The following is a 17,717-nucleotide window of genomic DNA, read 5'->3' on the forward strand; positions in this document are numbered from 1 at the left end:
TGTTGGATAACATGTTCTCATCATAGTCGCTGATTACCTGCATAACAGTAAGTGAAAAATATAAGACACAGCTCAAACCAAAGCCACTCCCCTAAACACATGACTCATTCTCTCGCTAGCTTTTTTAGCTGCGAGAGTGCCTAGCCTTGTGGAAGATTCCAGTCATGCGCAATGAGAGCTGGCAGAATGTTGGCAGGTAGCCAATCATTTAAATCAAGCTAAATTAAATTAATGGGCAGGCCTGCAGAAGGCCACAGTAACTGTTTTTTTGTTTTCGTCATAGCATTTTATTTATTCATTGCTGTCGGGATGTAAATAGGAGAGCAAATACGACAAATAATTGTTTTCCTACCCTATGTTCCATACATTTTTCAATAGTTGTCTACGTTTTTTTTCCACCAACTTTGTTCTAAAATACATATATATATATATATATATATATATATATATATATATATATATATATATATATATATATATATATATATATATATATATAAATATTTTCTACTTTTGCCATTCAGGATCGTTGAGGGTAGATTAGCTGCACCAGGATCAGGTGTAAAGAAAAAATAGTTATTTTGCTCCACACCATGGCAACCAAGTAAGCGGCCACACGCCCTTTACCACCACAAGAGTATCGCGGTTACGCATTGTCACAGAGAGATATATGCGCAGATATATACGAGCAGCAGAAAAACAAGAAATATGTTCACCGAGATGCGCGTCCACAGGGGGGCGCCGGTGTACCACCGTTCAGGGTAAAGATCAACAAACACAACAATTGCCATATCAGATAAACACTTGGCAATACTTCTGAATGTTTCCCTACTCCCTCCCAGTTAAGCCCAGTACTTGGTGTTCGACGACCCCGACCGCGATCGAGGCGCTGTTATCTAAACCCGAGAGCAGGCTGCGTCGTCAGGATCTGAAGGCGTAGACCGAGTGAACGCCACTACCGCACTGACACTAGCTCGTTTTTAAAAAATGGCCAGCTGGGGCAGGGTGTATAACATCTTGAGGAACTTTGCGAGGACGCCTCGGGTACTCACAGCGTTGGGACAGTCCCGCACTGTTGGTACGGGCGTATTTGCATCTCTCGTTGGAGGTGGAGTGATTTATCAGCATTATGAAGCCAGCAGGATGTTTCCTGTGGTCGTTTATGCTGAGGAGACACAGGTAAGTTTAGATCCAAAAGTAAACATTTCGGGATAGTCTATTGGGATCTCAAAATACGAATTAATCGCTTATTTCACTACACCTCACCCATTTGCCTACAATCGACCTTGATCCTCGTTCTTCGTCTGTTATGATCAACATAACATCTCTCAAGGCTACTACATATTTTATATTTCTGTCACCAGGAAACCGCTGTACCCGTGCGGTCTGCAAGGCGAATTCGCTTTAATCAGTTTGCCTCGTTGATTTACGAGCAGGAGGTTTACATGACACCCAGAGACTTCCTTTTCTCGGTGATGCTGGAGAATGTCGACCGTAAGAATTCCATTAAATTATTTCTCACAATAAGATGAGCTATTGGATCCCACGTTGTGATGTGGGATTCCCTGTCAACATGGTCCCACACCTTGCTTCCTGTCACCTTTCCAAACTTCCATCATACTCATTATCTCCCAGATGTGTTTAACAGAAACCGTGTTAGAATTTAAACCTTCCTTTGACATCTTTCTCTGTTTTCTTTTTCAGGTAAGTTGCGAAAGAAGGAGTTGAAAAAAGAGGTATGCTTATACGTCTTTAATTTTTTGTCTATTTTATGCTTATGCTGTTGATAAAGTAACTGGTTTTCATAGTCGATTATGCAAATCTACTGGTGATGGTCCTACTTTCAGGAAGTGGATAAAATGTTGACGACTGCCAGCAGGGCGCAGGCTGATAACAACCTCTTCAGAAACGTGGGAGATAATGGTATGATAAGTTCAGCCATGTTGAAAAGGAAATAACTAGATCAAATCATTCATGCCTACAATATATAAAACAGACAAATCGTTGTTGTACCGATTTGCTCTTTTGTGCCTTACAGGCTTGATATCCTACACGGAATATCTATTCTTGTTGACCATCCTAACCAGTAAGTTTTTGATTCCCTGACCCTGTGATGTTGCCCATGGACATTCCCCATGGCTTCTTTCTAAGTATTGCATCCTCAAAAACATGTTTCCTCTTAAAACATATAGGTTTTAAAATATTTTTGGGATTATCTATGAAAGGAAATCACAGATAAGGAGAGCATACATTATTTTGCTATTTCAGAGCCTGGCACAGGATTTCATATTGCTTTCAAGATGCTTGATGTTGATGGAAATGAGCAGGTTGATAAGAAGGAGTTTCTTAAGGTAAGCCATTTCAGGATTTTAATGATGGGCTGTAATACAATGCCAAAAGTGACCTATAATAATACTAATACATTTTTCCTAATTAGCACTGAAAACCAGTAAATTGTGTATATTATAATATTTGAATCAAATGCGGATTCCTATTTAGCAGATATGAGTGTTCTGCTGAATTGTATTTAATCACACTTACATTTTAAATATTGCCACCTTTTTAATGCTGCCACAAGTTTGGATGCTACCTCAAATGTAAGTATGTACGCATATTGCAAAAGCCACGGACAGGTGAGGGCGCATTTTGTAGGGCCTCAAAAAAAAAAATACTTTACGTCGCTGTGGTTTGTGGTTTGGTCAAGCCCATGGAACTTCTTTAAAAGGTTTGCTTGTTGTAGACAAATGTCAAGACCTGGCCATTGTTATGAGCTTTTCTGTTGATTTGTCCAAGAGACTGCATGTGAGCACGTTGTGATCCACTCATAGTGCTGTTTGCTACTCAATGCTGAGAGAAGAGTCCAAGTGCATGAATGACAACCTCAAGAATTCATCAGAAATACGGAATTACAAATCTGTTATTATCCTACTATTACATAACAACCTTTGCATTTGTTTGTTGCGCGACTACTGCAGTTGCTTTAAAATGAATCAAACATCGTTCTTATTTTTTCAATTATTGTATTATTGTACCTACAGCTGAAGAACATCATTCGGCAAAAAAAAGAAAAAAATCCCAAGGAAGGTGACAATGTAAGTAACAAGTTAATAATTCATTTTTCACTCTTTAATTTAATGTGGGGTTGAAAGATGAGTTTCTAGTCGTTGTAGAACCCGATTAATTTCTTGTCTAGGCTTAAGGATTCAACAATGAAAATGTAACCTCTATTGGATGCTTTGAGAATCCAGGAGATGGAGATTGGATTTGACCGTTTCGTCTTCTTGACCTTGCAGAAACCAACAGCTGGAGTGGAGGACGTGAACACCACCCTGCAGGCCTTCTTCTTTGGACGGCACGGGGAAAACAAGCTGCAGTACAAGGAGTTCCAACGGTAAAAACAAGCGATAATTTCCCTGTTTGAGAAAGATAAGTCTCAATGTTTTTAGTTTTTTTTTGTCAAAGGGGGGGATTGCTTACGCTTCACTTCAGTCTTTTTTCTCCGCCTCCAATGGATCTCCTCTGGTTTTGTATTGTGGGTCACCATGCTTCCTGGTTTCATCGCTCCTCCCCCTCCAACAGGTTCATGGAGGACCTGCAGGCCGAGGTGCAGGAGATGGAGTTCCTGCAGTTCTCCAAGGGCATGGACACCATGAGAAGGGAGGACTTTGCTGAGTGGCTGCTACACTACACCAACGAAGAGGACAACGACGCCTACTGGGAGAACATGCGCAAGAGGATCCCGGCTGGCGAGGTGCAGATGAGATGGACACCAAGTAGAGTGCATATAAGACAAAAGATGTAGTACATAATAGTTTTTTTGTTTTTCCACTCCACAGAGATGAATCACGTTTTTACCCCGCACAAAATATTTTTTCTCTTTGGGGACAATAAAATATAATACTTAATGGAGGAACCTGATTATTTAAGGATAAATAGGAACAATGCATATATGCAGGATATATGAATATGTTGTAAAAAAATGAAATAACAATCTCTAATGTTTCTTTCCTTCTTTATGAAATCGACTTACCAAGATTATTTTAAACCATTGTTGTAATGTAAAATGTTTAAAACTGAACCTTGTTCTGTCTTGCAGAGCATCACATTTGCTGAGTTCAAAGCCTTCTGCCTCTTCACCAACAATTTGGAGGACTTTGCATTCACGATGAAACTGATCAGTGAAGCCAACCGACCTATCGGCAAGGGTGAGATCCCACATCGTATCTAACATGAATCTTCATTTTAAATCCCTGCTTGTGTGCCTGTTTGTCATCCAACTGTTGTGTGTTGTCAATAGTGTCAGAGGCGCATCTAATTTTCCCTTTTAGGGACCAATCGTGTTTTACTGTATCGTGTATCCATCATATTGGTCGTCTGTCCCGCCAACACAATGTTTGTTTTTTGTTTTGCGCTCACTGCAGCCCAGTTCAAACGAGCGGTGAGGATCGCGACAGGACACGACCTGTCTGAGAACGTGCTGGACACTGTGTTCAAGATCTTCGACCTGGATGGGGACAACTGCCTTAGCCACAAGGAGTTCCTCGGTGTCATGCACGACAGAATGCTACGCGGCCTAAAGGTGACGTTGTTCAAATTGGCATAGCTAGTTCTGGTGGGACACTCTAGTCATGCACCCCTATCAGCAAACTGCTGACGCTGTCCAATGTTTTCTGATGTACCCCATGGTATATTGTATAGGGCTCCCTGTTAAATGTTGGTATGCTGTTGGCATTCTGGATCTGACATCTGTAGGTCAAGTTTTAAATCCTAAAGCAGGGAGCACCAGAAAAGAGTTGAACCATGCCGCCAAACTAAATTGTATTACCTTTTCATGAAATAAATGGCTTAATCTATGACATGAGGGATTTCTGACAGAACCTGTGTAGTGGCAGGTCAATCCATTGTTGCCTGTCGTTGTTTAGGAATGTTCATGAAAATCGTAATATCGCAGTAAATTGCAATATGAATTCATCCAGTTTACATTCTGCTTTCCCCCTCAACATATCTAAAAAAGGATGTCGTACCATGTAATTACTTTTCACAAACATGTTTGAGTGGAGTGCCTACTTGTAACATCAAATCAAATGCTATACTTGCGTGTGTAGACTTGTGTATGATACGCTGGCAGCGAACTTTATTTTAGTAGGCAAGTTATATTCGATTCATAGTGTTGTCTATATAATTCTAATTAATTGGTGATCAAATTCCTGAAATGTAACTAGCGCATGATGTCTCAGGAAAGAAACCTCTGCCTTTAAACACGTGGCCTCCATGTCTTTCAGGTGCAGCACCGGTTAGGCCTGTCTGGCTATTGGAAATGTGTGAAGCAGGAAACCCTGAAAGGAGCGCAGGAGGCCCTGAGGGAATCTGGAAGCCCTTTCTAACTCCCCTCTGATGCCCAGTGTTTTGATGTGATGTCATTTTTTTTTTAACGGATGAACGTACAAAGTTAACTTTAAACATATCGGAATTAGATGTTTCAGCCGAACTATGGCGCAAAAGGGAAAACACAACCATGATGCCAAGCAAAGGATGACACTGCAGTCTATGTCCCAAATGTTTACAGATTTAAATTTTGTTTAAGAATATGCACGGTTAGTACATTGTGCCACAATATAAAAAAAAGGTAATTAATATTTTCTCTACACATATGTATTCATCATATTGACGTTGGTGTGCAGATTATGCATATCATACCAAGAAATAGTGTCATCAGCTTTAAGTTTGCACAGCATACTTTTGCTATTCAAGCACATTGTGTTTACAAAACTGGTTACCTGTGGTATGGTGTTTAAAATAAACTGGGGGTGGGTTTAAATTGCGTAGCATAAACTACAACATTTGCAAATAAAAGTATGCAATTTGATACACATCTGAACTGTTTTTTTGCAGCCGAATAAAGCCATAACTGCTAACTAGTCTGTAATTTATTATAGACTTGACCTTTTATGGTCACATGAGTATGTGAATTAACCATTGACGATTGTGGTGCTAATTATCTTACCATATATATATATAATCTATATATAGAATAAAAAAGACAAATACAAGCTGACTAGTATAGTAGGTGAAGAAATTAGTGACTGTTGCCAAGGTTATCTGAATACAGAATACACGGCTACGATACAATAAAATTACACACGAAGCCATCTTTGGTCTTCTTATCACTTACTATAAACAAATACATATAAATTTGTATTGTATCAAAAATAGAAATTACATGGTAGCCATTGAAAGTAAATTCACATTTGACATACAATATATAGGTAATAAAGACACATACGTCAGATGTGATTACATTTGTTTTTTAAACCCTTGGCTTTAAAAAGGACCTAATAATTTTACCATATTTTTTTGGACATTCACTCAGTGTCTGGTATGAATAATGTAATTTCTTTCACACCACGTACAATCAATATTGGTGTCATTCATTTGCAGAGAACAGTATACAAAAGTACATGAACAAAATGGAAACAAAAACAACAAACAAACCAATAAACAGATTGTCATTTTTAAACATACGCCCTGCGCTTTCAATCCAGGGCTTCTGAGGGAACAAGAGGAGATACATGGCCTGGCTGGAACAACGATCCTGTAGAAAATGTCTCTCCTTTAATCCTTTGCAGTAGGCCTTTAAATGCATGAGCGATGTTGTGACGTGAGGTAAGCCCCTACGGAAACAGACGCCTGTCCTTACTCAAAAGAGATTCCATTGTTTAAAAAAAGAAATACAACAAAAGAAAAGGAACACTTCCCAGAGCCGTCAGTCTGGTTGTTTTTGTGGGAAAGGTTCGGGATATTTCTGGTTTCCTTTCAGCTCAGGGGCACATATGTTGTACTGCAGCCAAGTGGACTTCTGCTCGAGAAATTCAGGAAGTGCTTTCTAAGTTGTCGTTTTCCGAGCCACTGTGGAGAAGAAAGTGAAAGTCAATAATGGTGTCAACCAAGGGCAGTTAAGGCTCTACTACTACCTAACCACAACATGAACAGTCTGTCTGTGTTCACTTTTTACCGTCCTAACAAAACACAGAAGGTTTTAGTTATTTAATTTTTTTCTGAACAGCCCAATAAAACAAAGAAAATGCATAAATGTGTCCCCCACAAAACACACCGTGTTTTTACCATTCACCACTGCAGGGCTGGGAGGTCAAGGGTCACTCTCCTTCTTCACCGTCACATCTCCATCACCAGCCAGGATGGTGGAGATCTCTCCCTGCATGAAGGCCCAAGGCACGGTGGACCCGGACAGGGGACAGCGCTCCCCGCTGGGGCAGTACACCTCCCCGCCGGGACCCTGGCTGCGGATGGAGGCACGGGTGCACGGGAAGCAGAACTTGTGGTGTGGGACAGAGGGACACTGGACAAAGTGGGTGTCCTCTAGTCGCTCGCGGCAGAGGGTGCAGCAGAGCAAGGCACCTTGGGCGCCTATTCCTGGCTCTCCTGCTGCGGAGCTACTGCTGCCGGCGCCAACCTGGCTCCCTCCCTGCCCCAGTGACGCCTGGGAGCCCGAGGCCGTGGAGGGGCTGCCGCTGGCAGGGCGGTTGGCCGAGGAGGAGGAGTGTGCTGCGGACATGCCCGGGCTCTCTCGGGACATCTGGTTGGAGCTCAGGCTGTCAGCGACGCCCATCAGTGAAGAGATGGGCGAGGGTTGGCTGTGCAGGCGAGGCGGGGCGCCCTCCTGAGGGGCGGCCATGCCCGGGAGGGGCTCCATGCCCTGGTAGGCGCTGCGCTGCCAGGCCTCTCTAGACGGGTGATCGGGGCGCGCGCCCTCACCCTCTCCGTTCTCTGAGCCCGGTGAGGCCTTGCGTCGGCGCGCCGCACCCTTGGGAGGCACCGGTCGCCCGGCGGTGGCCATGGGCATGCCCGCCTCGGGGTAGGGCTGTGGCAGCACCTCCTGGATCGGGGGCTCCTTGAACAGACGCACGCCGTCGTTCAGCAGCTCGGTGAGTCCACGCCAGTCGCCGGTGCCCGGGCGTTTCTCGTACTCGACGTAGCGCAGCCCAGAGTTCACCGCTTTCCCGGCGTCCTTGGCCGAGTCGCGGAACATCTGCCTGACCAGGTCTGGGATCTGGGAGTACACGATTCCGGAGCCGCAGGGATACTCTGCAAAAACTTTCAGCTCAAAATCGGGAGTAGTGTTGGCATCAAAGGCCAGAACGCGCCCTATTAAATTATGATCTTTCCTAAAACGCACGTTGAACGGGACACAGCCGTTGAGGGTCACGAGGACATCTCGTACTGCTTTTGGGCGATTGGGCCAGCCTTCAGCTTTACTGCGGGCGCTCTCTGCCAGCTCAGCCATTACTTCACCATTTCTCCAGACCCCAGCATCCAGACCCACCAAGGTAGATGAACTAGGCCCCACACCCAAGGACACAGCTTGTCTTCTGCCAGACTCTCCCATTATAGGTCCAGCTGAGACAGCAATAGATGGGGCTCCAGCCCTGGAGCTTCCTAGTGGGGCTAATAGACCATGAGGAGCTCCTACTAACCCTTGTGCCAGCAAGGCATGAGGGATAGATCCGTGTAGAGTAGAAACTGCTCCAACTATTGCCCTTCGAGGATTGGGGCTTTGCCTGCTTCCCTCTGATATGGCCACATCTTCAGCTCTGTGCAGACCATTGGGAAGACGAGAAGAGGAGACCCCATACTCTCCCCTCCCCCGGTCTATACGTTCTGAATGCTGGCGCCCCCCTTCCATTGGCCCACTCGAGGTGGGTTTGCTTTGCTGTGGTCCGGGAGACCTCCCGTCTAAAACCCCATGGGTGCTTTTTAATTGCCTGGCAGTTTCTATTAGAAGCTCGATTCTGTCCGCACCATCGTAATTCACACATCCGCGACATACCGCCTCGCTGAATTCCCACAGCATTGCCCACGGCATCTTGGGGAGATCGCAAAGGTAGCACCATTGCCGTCTAGAGGATGCCTGCGAGGCGGAAGACATGTTGTTTACAGGCCCTCGCACAAACTTTCTTCAGAGGCCCACGCTTTGCAGTCTTCGTGTTTCAATAATTATTTAATATCCAGACACGATCGACCGCATGTCTCGAGATCTGTAGGAATTATTACAATTAAACTAAGATCGAACACGACAGAGGATTACACCGTTAAAAAGTTATCAACGTCTTCTTTCTTGGGTTGTTCGTGTCGGTCTGTCTGGAAGGAAGTAAAATGTTGTAAGACACCGGATACACCTACACGTCAATGCCATTGCATTGTGGGAGTTGGAGTTCTGTCATTTGTACATATAAATATGTCTATCTATATTGTACTGTATTTGGGGTTCGTTTGGGTATTTTCTTATAATAGCAAAAAGTTGACCCTGTAGTGTTAAAATATTTTACACAGTCTTACAATTATAATGTAACTGTTATGCCGGTAAAACCAGTTTGCAAATATGTATGCAAATCTAACAGTATAAAGCTATTTATTTTAAGCTGCGCATCCAGTATCGAACATCAACTAAACATGACACCACAAACGTGTTTTTGAAGTACATTAAAGCTGTAAATAAATGTCAGTTCTACTACTCTGTAATCGCTTTTAATTGTTAACGTTATTCATGTAGTAAACATTACTACTCGTAAAACTCGTTTGAATACTTTGACCCCTGTAAATGAAATAACATCGTTATGGATTTTTCTAAAGTAAAGTGGTGTTCATGGAATTCAAAATTTTGTGTATTCCATCCGGGTCTCACGTGTTGCATGACCCAGAAGAATATGCAGCAGAGGTTTAAAACTAGGCCAGATGGGGGCGCTGTGAGCAAATGTGTGGAGTGACCTCTACGTATTGCATGTAGATAGCAGTTGCAGTTAATGCAGTACATAATTTATCATGGCCTTTGACAGATTAAAAAAATACACACACACACACGCGCAACTTTAGGCTGGACAATACACATGGCTGAGATGACACATGTCTGAACTCAAAATCATATGACGGGAACATTTTAAGAAATCCATTTATGACCTTACTATTCTTGTTGGTTAAGAAAATGCTGAGAAAACACATCATAGGTTAACAATCATCACTTTATTAAAAAAAAAAGTTCATATGGAAATTAATTTAGAGCAGGTGTATGGGTTGGGGTGTTCTTTGAAAATGAACGCACTACAAAAAGGTATAGCACCAAAATAAAAAGGATCAACTTAATAATACAAAATCTATTTAAGTTAACGTAAAGGTTTCCTAACCCATTGATACTACATATTTGTCAATACAGATTGAATGTTCTATAGGGGTGTGACAACTTAAACTTTGAAATACACTATGCGACCACATAAAACTAGAAATTGGTGGAGGGTGCATCGTCATTTAGTTGGCATGGTGTGCAGTTGAAAAACACAACTTCAGTGTGTACGGGTAAGGTCCACCTAAAAAGAGCAGAACAAATGGTTAACAAAAACTGTTTTGCCTCCAAGTTTAAATGAACAATGAAATTAATTAACTGGACTCACTGGGATTTTTCATCTGATAGTGGTTCATAAGAGCAAGGGCTTCCATGGCATCGTTGATGGATTCCCACTCCAGTAGGCCAGAAGAGCTGCGCTCACCTGGAGCAGTGCAGGAAAGAGACCATCATTTCTAACTGAAGCACAGCCGTACAACAAAAAGTAAAAATACAAATCGTTATACATTATATCTTTATCCTTTTTATCTTTACTCACTCTTTCCAGTGAAAAGTTTCACATTGGAGGGGACCTTGATTTCCAATTCTTCACAGACCTGAAAGATAACGTGTTTAATGTTAATTTTGATAATCCTCACATTGTACCAAGCATAAGTAAATGGCTCCCAAAACAAAACTAAAAGTGACTCCAGGTCTCCCTCACCTGGTTGAACATCTCAGCGGAGATGTCCGGCTGTCCGTTGAAGAAGTGCAGCACGTTGCTGGGGTGCTGGATGCGGTTCTTGGCCGCCTGCTCGGCAGAGGTGAAGCGGTTGTTGCGGGAACCGTGGAAGTCCTTGAAGCTGCTGCTGCCGTCCTCCAGCTCGTAGCACTGGCCCGGCATGATGGCCTGCTGCTTGGACACACTGCAACAGAGACAACGCGTGACTGTCACCACCCACACCACTAGCACCTGCCCTCCTGGTACAATTGGGTCTATTGCTTGGCAAACACGGAGGAAAGGTCTTTACCAAACATTGAGCTTCTGTCCGAAAAGGAAGTTGTTGTTGAGGTGAGTGATAATCCTGTCCACGGCATAGCAGTCTCCCATCTCCACCATGGCAGCCCCAGGCTTGCTCTTCATGAACTTGATCTAAAAAGATAAATAATCTATAAAAAATATATCAAACAACAAAAAACACTCACTAACCCAACACAAGCAGCAGCAGCAAAAACACTCACACACACTCCAACGTTCACTATTAATCATGGTATCCCTTCCCTTGCAAGCTTACCCTCTCTATGTTTCCGTAGAGGCAGAAGACATTGAAGAGCTTGTCTGCGTTGACCTTCGCTGGCTCCAGGCCGTACACCATGACAACGGGGGAGTCGGCGTGGGCACCGTACTCCGGGGGAGGCGGCCCGTAACCAGGGCCGTAGCGCTGGCTTCCACCACGACCACCACCACGCCCGCCGCCCATAGGGGGCCCCATGCGATGCGGTGGGGGAGGCCCGTAGCCGCCTTCATCATTGTAGTTGTGATAGCCTCCCTGGGGGCCAGCTATTCAGAGGAGAGCAGATTACTAGCACGCGGAGGAGCCTCCCTCGTTGTTCTAGCATCGTGTCATTGGATACTTACCATAATCAGGAGGGTGGTCCCCCAGGAGGGCGGGCTGCCTCTGACGCTTGTTAGGATTGGCATTAGGATCTTTGAATAAAAACACACAGAAAAAAATAAAACTGCCTCCGGACCTAGGGTGTCAAACAAATAGAAGGCTACAAGCTGCGTTTGGTACTATGTGCTACGTGATAAGGTTGGGGGGGGGGGGGGGGGGGAATGCATGCACCAGAGCCATCTCAAGATTAGTATGCAGGAATACTTAAAAAAAAAAAAATTAAACAAACAACATAATGGAGATTTTATTTTGACGCTAGAAAAGTAGTATCAATACGCATATCAGTATCAGTCGACTAGGATATTTGTCGCCCTAATGCAAACATACACACAAACACACCTTGTGAATTGTTCCAATTGCCTTCACCATCAGCATCTGTGCAAGTACACATAGTCACATGTCAAGTCCGTATTCACAATGAGACGAATAGAGCGCCTGGGCGAGACTGAAGCAACATATTACTTTCCAAACTCTGCAGGTCTGACAAAAAACAAGTAGTGGGAATATTTCAAAAATGGAAGCAGCATGAACCCTATGTGCACCAATTGTAAAAGGTCTAATCCGTCTTTCTTTATTAAGTACAAAATCAGCAGAATATGATCAAAAGGATAACAAGGGAGGTATAAAATGCATTGTGTGTGGACTTGAGACTTTGACCTACAAAGGGTCACCTCGAGATAAAAGGAGAGGGCCTGATTGACCCTAATGGTTGACACACCTTGGTACGGGGATACAGGTTATAAAAAGAAATACTAACTTCTTAGCATGTCTTGACTGGTTTACAAAGATTGCTCAAGGCTGCTTTGATATGACCTCAAATAAATGTTTGAACAAAGCATTAAAGAGGAAAAAACAGACAGGGAAAAAGACCTCTAGTAAATGTCTTGCTGACCAGATTAAATAATTGTTATATGGCCATACTATATTATTGCCACATCCAATACAAAGTTATAAAAAATATACATGAGATCAATTATTCAATAACTGGCAACCAAATATGGAGCCAAAGAAGCATGGAACACCGTTTCAACTCCAGGTTAATATGTTGCCTAACAGCGAGAGACCTGTTTTTTTCATGTGTTTATCACCTTACAAAATAATAACCCCGGACACACTTGGATCAGCAAAAATAGTTGATCCGAGTCCCTGCCCGCAAAATATTGATCATGTAAATGATAGTTGGGTTGTTGCGTGTACTTACAGCACCACAACTGCAGCACAGGACACAATGGGGACGTAGGGGGCGCTCTCCTGCAAGGCAGCTGCCCGAGCAGCCTTGCTGCTCCAACATCAACTCATCCCTTCCCTCCTCCTTCCCTCCTTTTCCCTCTGCCAGAGAAAGCACATCCGCCTGTCCAGTCTTGGGTTTTAAGTCGTTGTTGCTTTGTTTCCTTCTTGGGAGTTTCTTTGTCTTCCCCCACCCCCAGTCTTGTCTGTGTTGGGTTTTCCTTTTTGGGTTTCAATGAGAAGCTTGTACTCCAGCTTACCGTGCTTTCACTGCAAAGCAGGACATTAGCATCGTTTGAGAGTGGGGTGCCTGTCCGCAGACACACTGTGCCAAACCTGCATCACACGGGAGGCGATAAAGGCATCACTATGGGCCCGGTCATAAGGAGGAAAATGAAACAACACAAAACAGCACAAGGAGGAGGGAGAGGGTATGCAGGGAGAGAGGGAAGGAGAGGAAAGAAAGGAGGAAGAAAGAGCATCAGAGTCCTTAAATGAAGAAAGGAGATTGGAGAGGAGGGGGGGAGGATGTTGATCTGTTTGCCTCTGAGGTTGTATGCTTGTGTCTTCGTAGGACCCACCCGCCACCCACGGTTATTCTTCAGGTGTCAAAATGGCAGCACACATGATGCTTGTTTATTTGTGTGTTGTTGTTGCTGTTGATGGTTTTGTAGCATTCAGCCACTAGCAAAGTGAGAAGTCATCTAGTGCTTGCCAATGTGTCATCTGCAGTCATGGAGACTTGATGCCGTGTGTTGCCGTGGATATTTTCTGCACGGTGTGTGGTCGTGTGATGAACCAAACGGATAGCGAAAGGAAACCCACACAACCAGGTCGAGCGTTGAGGTGTGGCATCTGAGAGAGTGCTTGTATCATATTGATGTTGTTGTCGTTGATGGTGGTGATGTTGTTTTTAACCGCCCTCAAGTATGTGATGCCGTCTGCCGCCCCCTTTTGTCAGGCTGAGTGTGTCTGAGAGAGCTCCTCTGTTGCGTTCCTGTGGTTGTGTTTGTGCCAGTCAGCTCCTGTGGGCCCGGGAGGAGTGGTGCATTTAAAAGAACGCCCCCCCAAGCCTGCCTCCCGGCCGCACCACGCGTCAATGTGTTGTGTAGAAAATATCCACACGAAAAATGAAAAATAGGTGAATCCTCTGGTGGCTCTGCAGATGGAGAGATGTGCTGTAACTTGTAAGAGAGATGATGGTGGTAGTTTGTTGTGGGTATGCACAGTGTCTGTTTGCATGACCTTTGGAGGAGTGCATGTCCAACAGTGGGCTTGAACTCAGTGGCTAGTCAAAGCCAGGCAGGGGCTATAGAAAGAGAAATGGATGTTCCATGTCAGGTGGAGATAGGAGTGATGGAGGACTTGGAATAGGTAGGCGGTATTGAGGGTTGAGGATGTGTGATTCCAGTGTCTGTCGCCCCCACTGTGTCCGATGTGTGCCACAGAGCAGCGTTACGTTCGCTGTGGCTGTAGATGCGGTTTGTGGCTTGTAGATGCTGTGGCACTCCCTGCGCGGGACTCGCATTGAGCCTGTATGCGTGTGCACGGTGAGGACACAAGGAGCACCCTGAGGCAGCCGAACCAAGAAACTGAACACGAAATGTCACAGAATGGCGAGAAGCTTTGAAAAATGTCTATTGTATATATTGTGGACCTACCTGTTTGATTTAAGTGTATGGCAATGTTTAATTTTCGAACAAGTATGTATATATTGAGTCTAGGTATATCAGAATGCCAAAATACTTTGAGGGTTTTTCTTTTTGCATACCATGGCCTTTAAAACATTATGTGTGCTTGAATTGAAATCTTGACTTTTGCATTGTATTTGCAAAATTCAGTAACAATTCATGGATATACATTCAAATTAACTAGACTTAATTAGTGTGTTGGATATGTTTTGGTTTAGAAATCAAATGCGTTTATAATTCCGCAAACAATTACATTTAGCTTTCAAAAAATAATAACTGAAATGGATTTTAACCAACGTCAATGATCACAAAGTATATAAACATTCTTTACTCATTCAACTACACCTAAAGTACATCCAGCACATTTAAAAAGAAATGTGTACAATTTAACAATCAAAATACTATACAATCAATTAAGTGTGCGTGTGTCTCTAAGCTTTACAGAAATGTACCAGTGCTAGTTTATCCACACACCCCCTGAGTTGTGCTCAGCTGTGCGATCCAGTTTTAAACCCAGCATAAAAATCTCCAGTATGTTGTGCAATAGCATTTGATTAAAAGCAAAAAAGAGACACTAAAACACCAACGTGCGCTAGGCCTCTTCATGGACTGGGGAATGTGAGGCAGTGACATGCGCTACAGGGATTGTGATCCTAGGCGTGAAGGGACAGTGTGCTACTGTGCCCGGTGCAGAAACGCGACCACTTTCGCAAAACCACCCGACCCCCACGTGAGGCTGCTCCTTGTGCCCTTACTGTGAGCCTGCCGTGTGCCCGAGACAACGCATGAACAGTGGAACGAGCGTCGCCAGAGAGCGCCCCCTTCGAACGCCACGAGGGACGGGTGCGGCGGGGCACCGAGGGTAACGGCGCCCAGCCGCGGGCGAGCGAAGGAGACGCTCAGGGAAGCGGCCCAGCCGTCCCATAGAGTGGCATGATACGAAAAGAGGAAGAACACAAACAAATCAAGGAGGGGATGGAGAGGAAAGGGAGAAGGAGGAGGGGGGAGGTGTGCGTTACCTTGGCCGCTCAGGTTGGGGTTGGTGTAGTCCCAGGTGTCCTGGTCGTTCTTGAACACATTCAGACGCGCCGGCTGCAGAGGCAAATACAGACATTTGAAACATATTTCACCTCCAAGCCCTTGAAATAACTCCACTCATAAAGAAAGACCGGGGAGCCTTAGACACGGACATTTCCTAACCTTGGCATATTCGATCTTTAGAGTGCAGCAGCCAGAATAGATGTCCGCCCCATTCAGAGAGGCCTTGGCTCGTTGGGCGCTTTGAACAGAGTCAAATGTGCTAAGGGGGTGGGGGTCAAGGAAAAATAGTATTTACCTTGATGTCGTGGAGTCAGATTAATAAAAATAAAATGAAACATTTACAACATATTCTTTGTGAAAAAATGCACGTTACATAGGCCAAGACATAACCAGGTGAAATGGACTAGCAGTAAAACTAAAACTGAAGGATATTCCACCATAGCCTGAACACCATTCTTCCTGAAAATGACGATTCTCTGTACTGGCCCACAGTTGTTGCAGATGGTGTAGAGCACATCCTGTTGGCAAATAAAGAGCGCCTGATTATAAAAAAGATGATCGATCTCTTTGAATATATCTTCATAAGAATATAAATATTAACATGGAAATCATTGTTTGTTGCGTTTTTCATTAATGCACTACATTTATCACTACATATCATTTTAAGGGATGGTCCTTTCTGAAGCGTGCCATCCCAATGCATTATATCTAGCTCACTGCACTCATGCATTATTTACATATCTGCACACAGAGCATGCCAATGGTCGCTTGCTTTACCGAGGTGATGGGGTATATTGGGTTCATGACGGTGAGCAGCAGCACGTTGTTGACGCTGCGGGTGTCGTCGGGGTCGCCGGGCCGGGAGATCTTCTGACTGGTAGAATAGTTGATGAAGGCGGGGTGGCCGGCGATGTACACCTGGTTCTCCGACGCATAGGTCACCGCGCTACTGGAGCCGTTCAAGTCCTCGTACTCCACCAGGGCCTGACGCTTCTTGGGCATCATCACCACAAAGCTGAAGGCATGTGAAAATGCAAATATAATAGATGCCGGCGAACTTCATTTGTCACATTCCCTAGGGGATTTATAGACTTGCATGAGATGCTTTTGCAAACAGTGTAGTGTGGTGGTTGGATACCTAATGGCTCCAAACTCCTGCAGAGCCTCCACCAGGTCAGCCTCCATCATGCCGTCAACCAGACCCCGAACGTGCACCACCGGGGAAGGGAGTGTTTTATGGGGGTCATCGTAACCCTCCTGTGTACCATACCAAATCCCTCACATCAAACAACAGCTATGGTGGCAGACATTGATAAGGCGGTACATTAGCTTCACAGAGACGCACCGCTAAAGTACAGCAAATGTCTAGCAAGAATAGCAAATAATGCTAAGACGTTAGCCAACGAGATAACCATTTTTACTTTTTATTGTTTGACTAACCTTATTCATCAACTAATTTAATAACGCAAAGGGTCAATGGAATAGTAACGTATGATATCGTATTATTTGTGTAACAAAAAAATGAACGTTAACATGAGAGAGTAAATCGACGGGACGTGACATCTCTTCGCTACACTCCCCGAAGCAAGATGCTGTACATGAGCTAGCAACCAGCCACGCAGTAGACAGAATAACCATCCGATTGAACGAAGTGTGTGATTGTCAAAGGGAATTCTCACCGTTGTCATTCCTCCGTCTTCAGTTTTCTGTCTTTTCGTTGCTCTGCCACCTTCTCCGTAGTAGCGGCCCGCAGCTGCAGCCATGTTGTCCTGATCTGAGTACACGACTGAAAAGAACGGAAGATGCCGAAGGGACTCACAAATGGCCAGCAGGCTCAGTTTTTATCCCGTTGCTGTTGGTTGGGAATCGGGATTACATATTTTTGCGATTGTAGCTCATTTTTAATATCAAGGCTAAACAATGCAAAGCACAATTTTTCTGCATGTAGTATTTTTTACTACTTTTTTACAG

The 17,717-nt window shown here is 44.2% G+C and overlaps 3 protein-coding genes across 5 annotated transcripts; 1 reads left to right on the forward strand and 2 right to left on the reverse strand.

Moving 5' to 3' along the window:
- Positions 1–745: 745 nt before the first annotated feature.
- On the forward strand, positions 746–5,870 carry micu2 (mitochondrial calcium uptake 2). Its single transcript, XM_030360559.1, has 12 exons — positions 746–1,179; positions 1,365–1,494; positions 1,705–1,736; positions 1,848–1,923; positions 2,039–2,086; positions 2,269–2,351; positions 3,039–3,092; positions 3,294–3,391; positions 3,580–3,751; positions 4,097–4,205; positions 4,422–4,579; positions 5,283–5,870. The coding sequence occupies exons 1-12, from the start codon at positions 988–990 to the stop codon at positions 5,382–5,384; spliced, it is 1,254 nt and encodes a 417-aa protein (XP_030216419.1). The 5' UTR covers positions 746–987; the 3' UTR covers positions 5,385–5,870.
- Positions 5,556–9,186, reverse strand: LOC115546798 (interferon regulatory factor 2-binding protein 1). Of its 2 annotated transcripts, none has more exons than XM_030360557.1 (2): positions 7,123–9,186; positions 5,556–6,906 (listed from the first exon to the last, which is right to left on the reverse strand). In XM_030360557.1, exon 1 carries the CDS (start codon positions 8,942–8,944, stop codon positions 7,148–7,150), a length of 1,797 nt encoding a protein of 598 aa, XP_030216417.1. In that variant the 5' UTR covers positions 8,945–9,186; the 3' UTR covers positions 5,556–6,906; positions 7,123–7,147. The 2 variants fall into 2 exon arrangements, with proteins under 2 accessions (XP_030216417.1, XP_030216418.1); XM_030360558.1 differs by having other exon boundaries at positions 7,112–9,186.
- An 830-nt stretch (positions 9,187–10,016) lies between these two features.
- hnrnpl (heterogeneous nuclear ribonucleoprotein L) lies at positions 10,017–17,629 on the reverse strand. Of its 2 annotated transcripts, XM_030361662.1 has the most exons (14): positions 17,426–17,509; positions 16,885–17,003; positions 16,524–16,761; positions 16,179–16,264; positions 15,906–16,002; positions 15,725–15,797; positions 12,127–12,162; positions 11,751–11,819; positions 11,407–11,672; positions 11,143–11,264; positions 10,836–11,037; positions 10,671–10,728; positions 10,461–10,556; positions 10,017–10,376 (listed from the first exon to the last, which is right to left on the reverse strand). In XM_030361662.1, the coding sequence occupies exons 1-14, from the start codon at positions 17,507–17,509 to the stop codon at positions 10,318–10,320; spliced, it is 1,605 nt and encodes a 534-aa protein (XP_030217522.1). In that variant the 3' UTR covers positions 10,017–10,317. The 2 variants fall into 2 exon arrangements, with proteins under 2 accessions (XP_030217522.1, XP_030217523.1); XM_030361663.1 differs by lacking the exon at positions 12,127–12,162 and having other exon boundaries at positions 17,426–17,629.
- Positions 17,630–17,717: the final 88 nt, after the last annotated feature.

The sequence above is a fragment of the Gadus morhua genome, chromosome 7 (assembly GCF_902167405.1).
Source record: "Gadus morhua chromosome 7, gadMor3.0, whole genome shotgun sequence".
NCBI lineage: Eukaryota > Metazoa > Chordata > Actinopteri > Gadiformes > Gadidae > Gadus > Gadus morhua.

Bases quoted from the DNA above. Each gene is read 5' to 3' on its own strand.
- micu2 (XM_030360559.1), top strand. From the start codon at position 988: ATGGCCAGCTGGGGCAGGGTGTATAACATCTTGAGGAACTTTGCGAGG. The intron at 4,206-4,421 runs GTGAGATCCCAC...CGCTCACTGCAG, and splicing joins CAACCGACCTATCGGCAAGG to CCCAGTTCAAACGAGCGGTG. The intron at 4,580-5,282 runs GTGACGTTGTTC...CATGTCTTTCAG, and splicing joins GAATGCTACGCGGCCTAAAG to GTGCAGCACCGGTTAGGCCT.
- LOC115546798 (XM_030360557.1), bottom strand. From the start codon at position 8,944: ATGTCTTCCGCCTCGCAGGCATCCTCTAGACGGCAATGGTGCTACCTT.
- hnrnpl (XM_030361662.1), bottom strand. From the start codon at position 17,509: ATGGCTGCAGCTGCGGGCCGCTACTACGGAGAAGGTGGCAGAGCAACG. The intron at 16,762-16,884 runs GTATCCAACCAC...ACATGCCTTCAG, and splicing joins CAGGAGTTTGGAGCCATTAG to CTTTGTGGTGATGATGCCCA. The intron at 10,729-10,835 runs GTGAGGGAGACC...GTTATCTTTCAG, and splicing joins CCGCTGAGATGTTCAACCAG to GTCTGTGAAGAATTGGAAAT.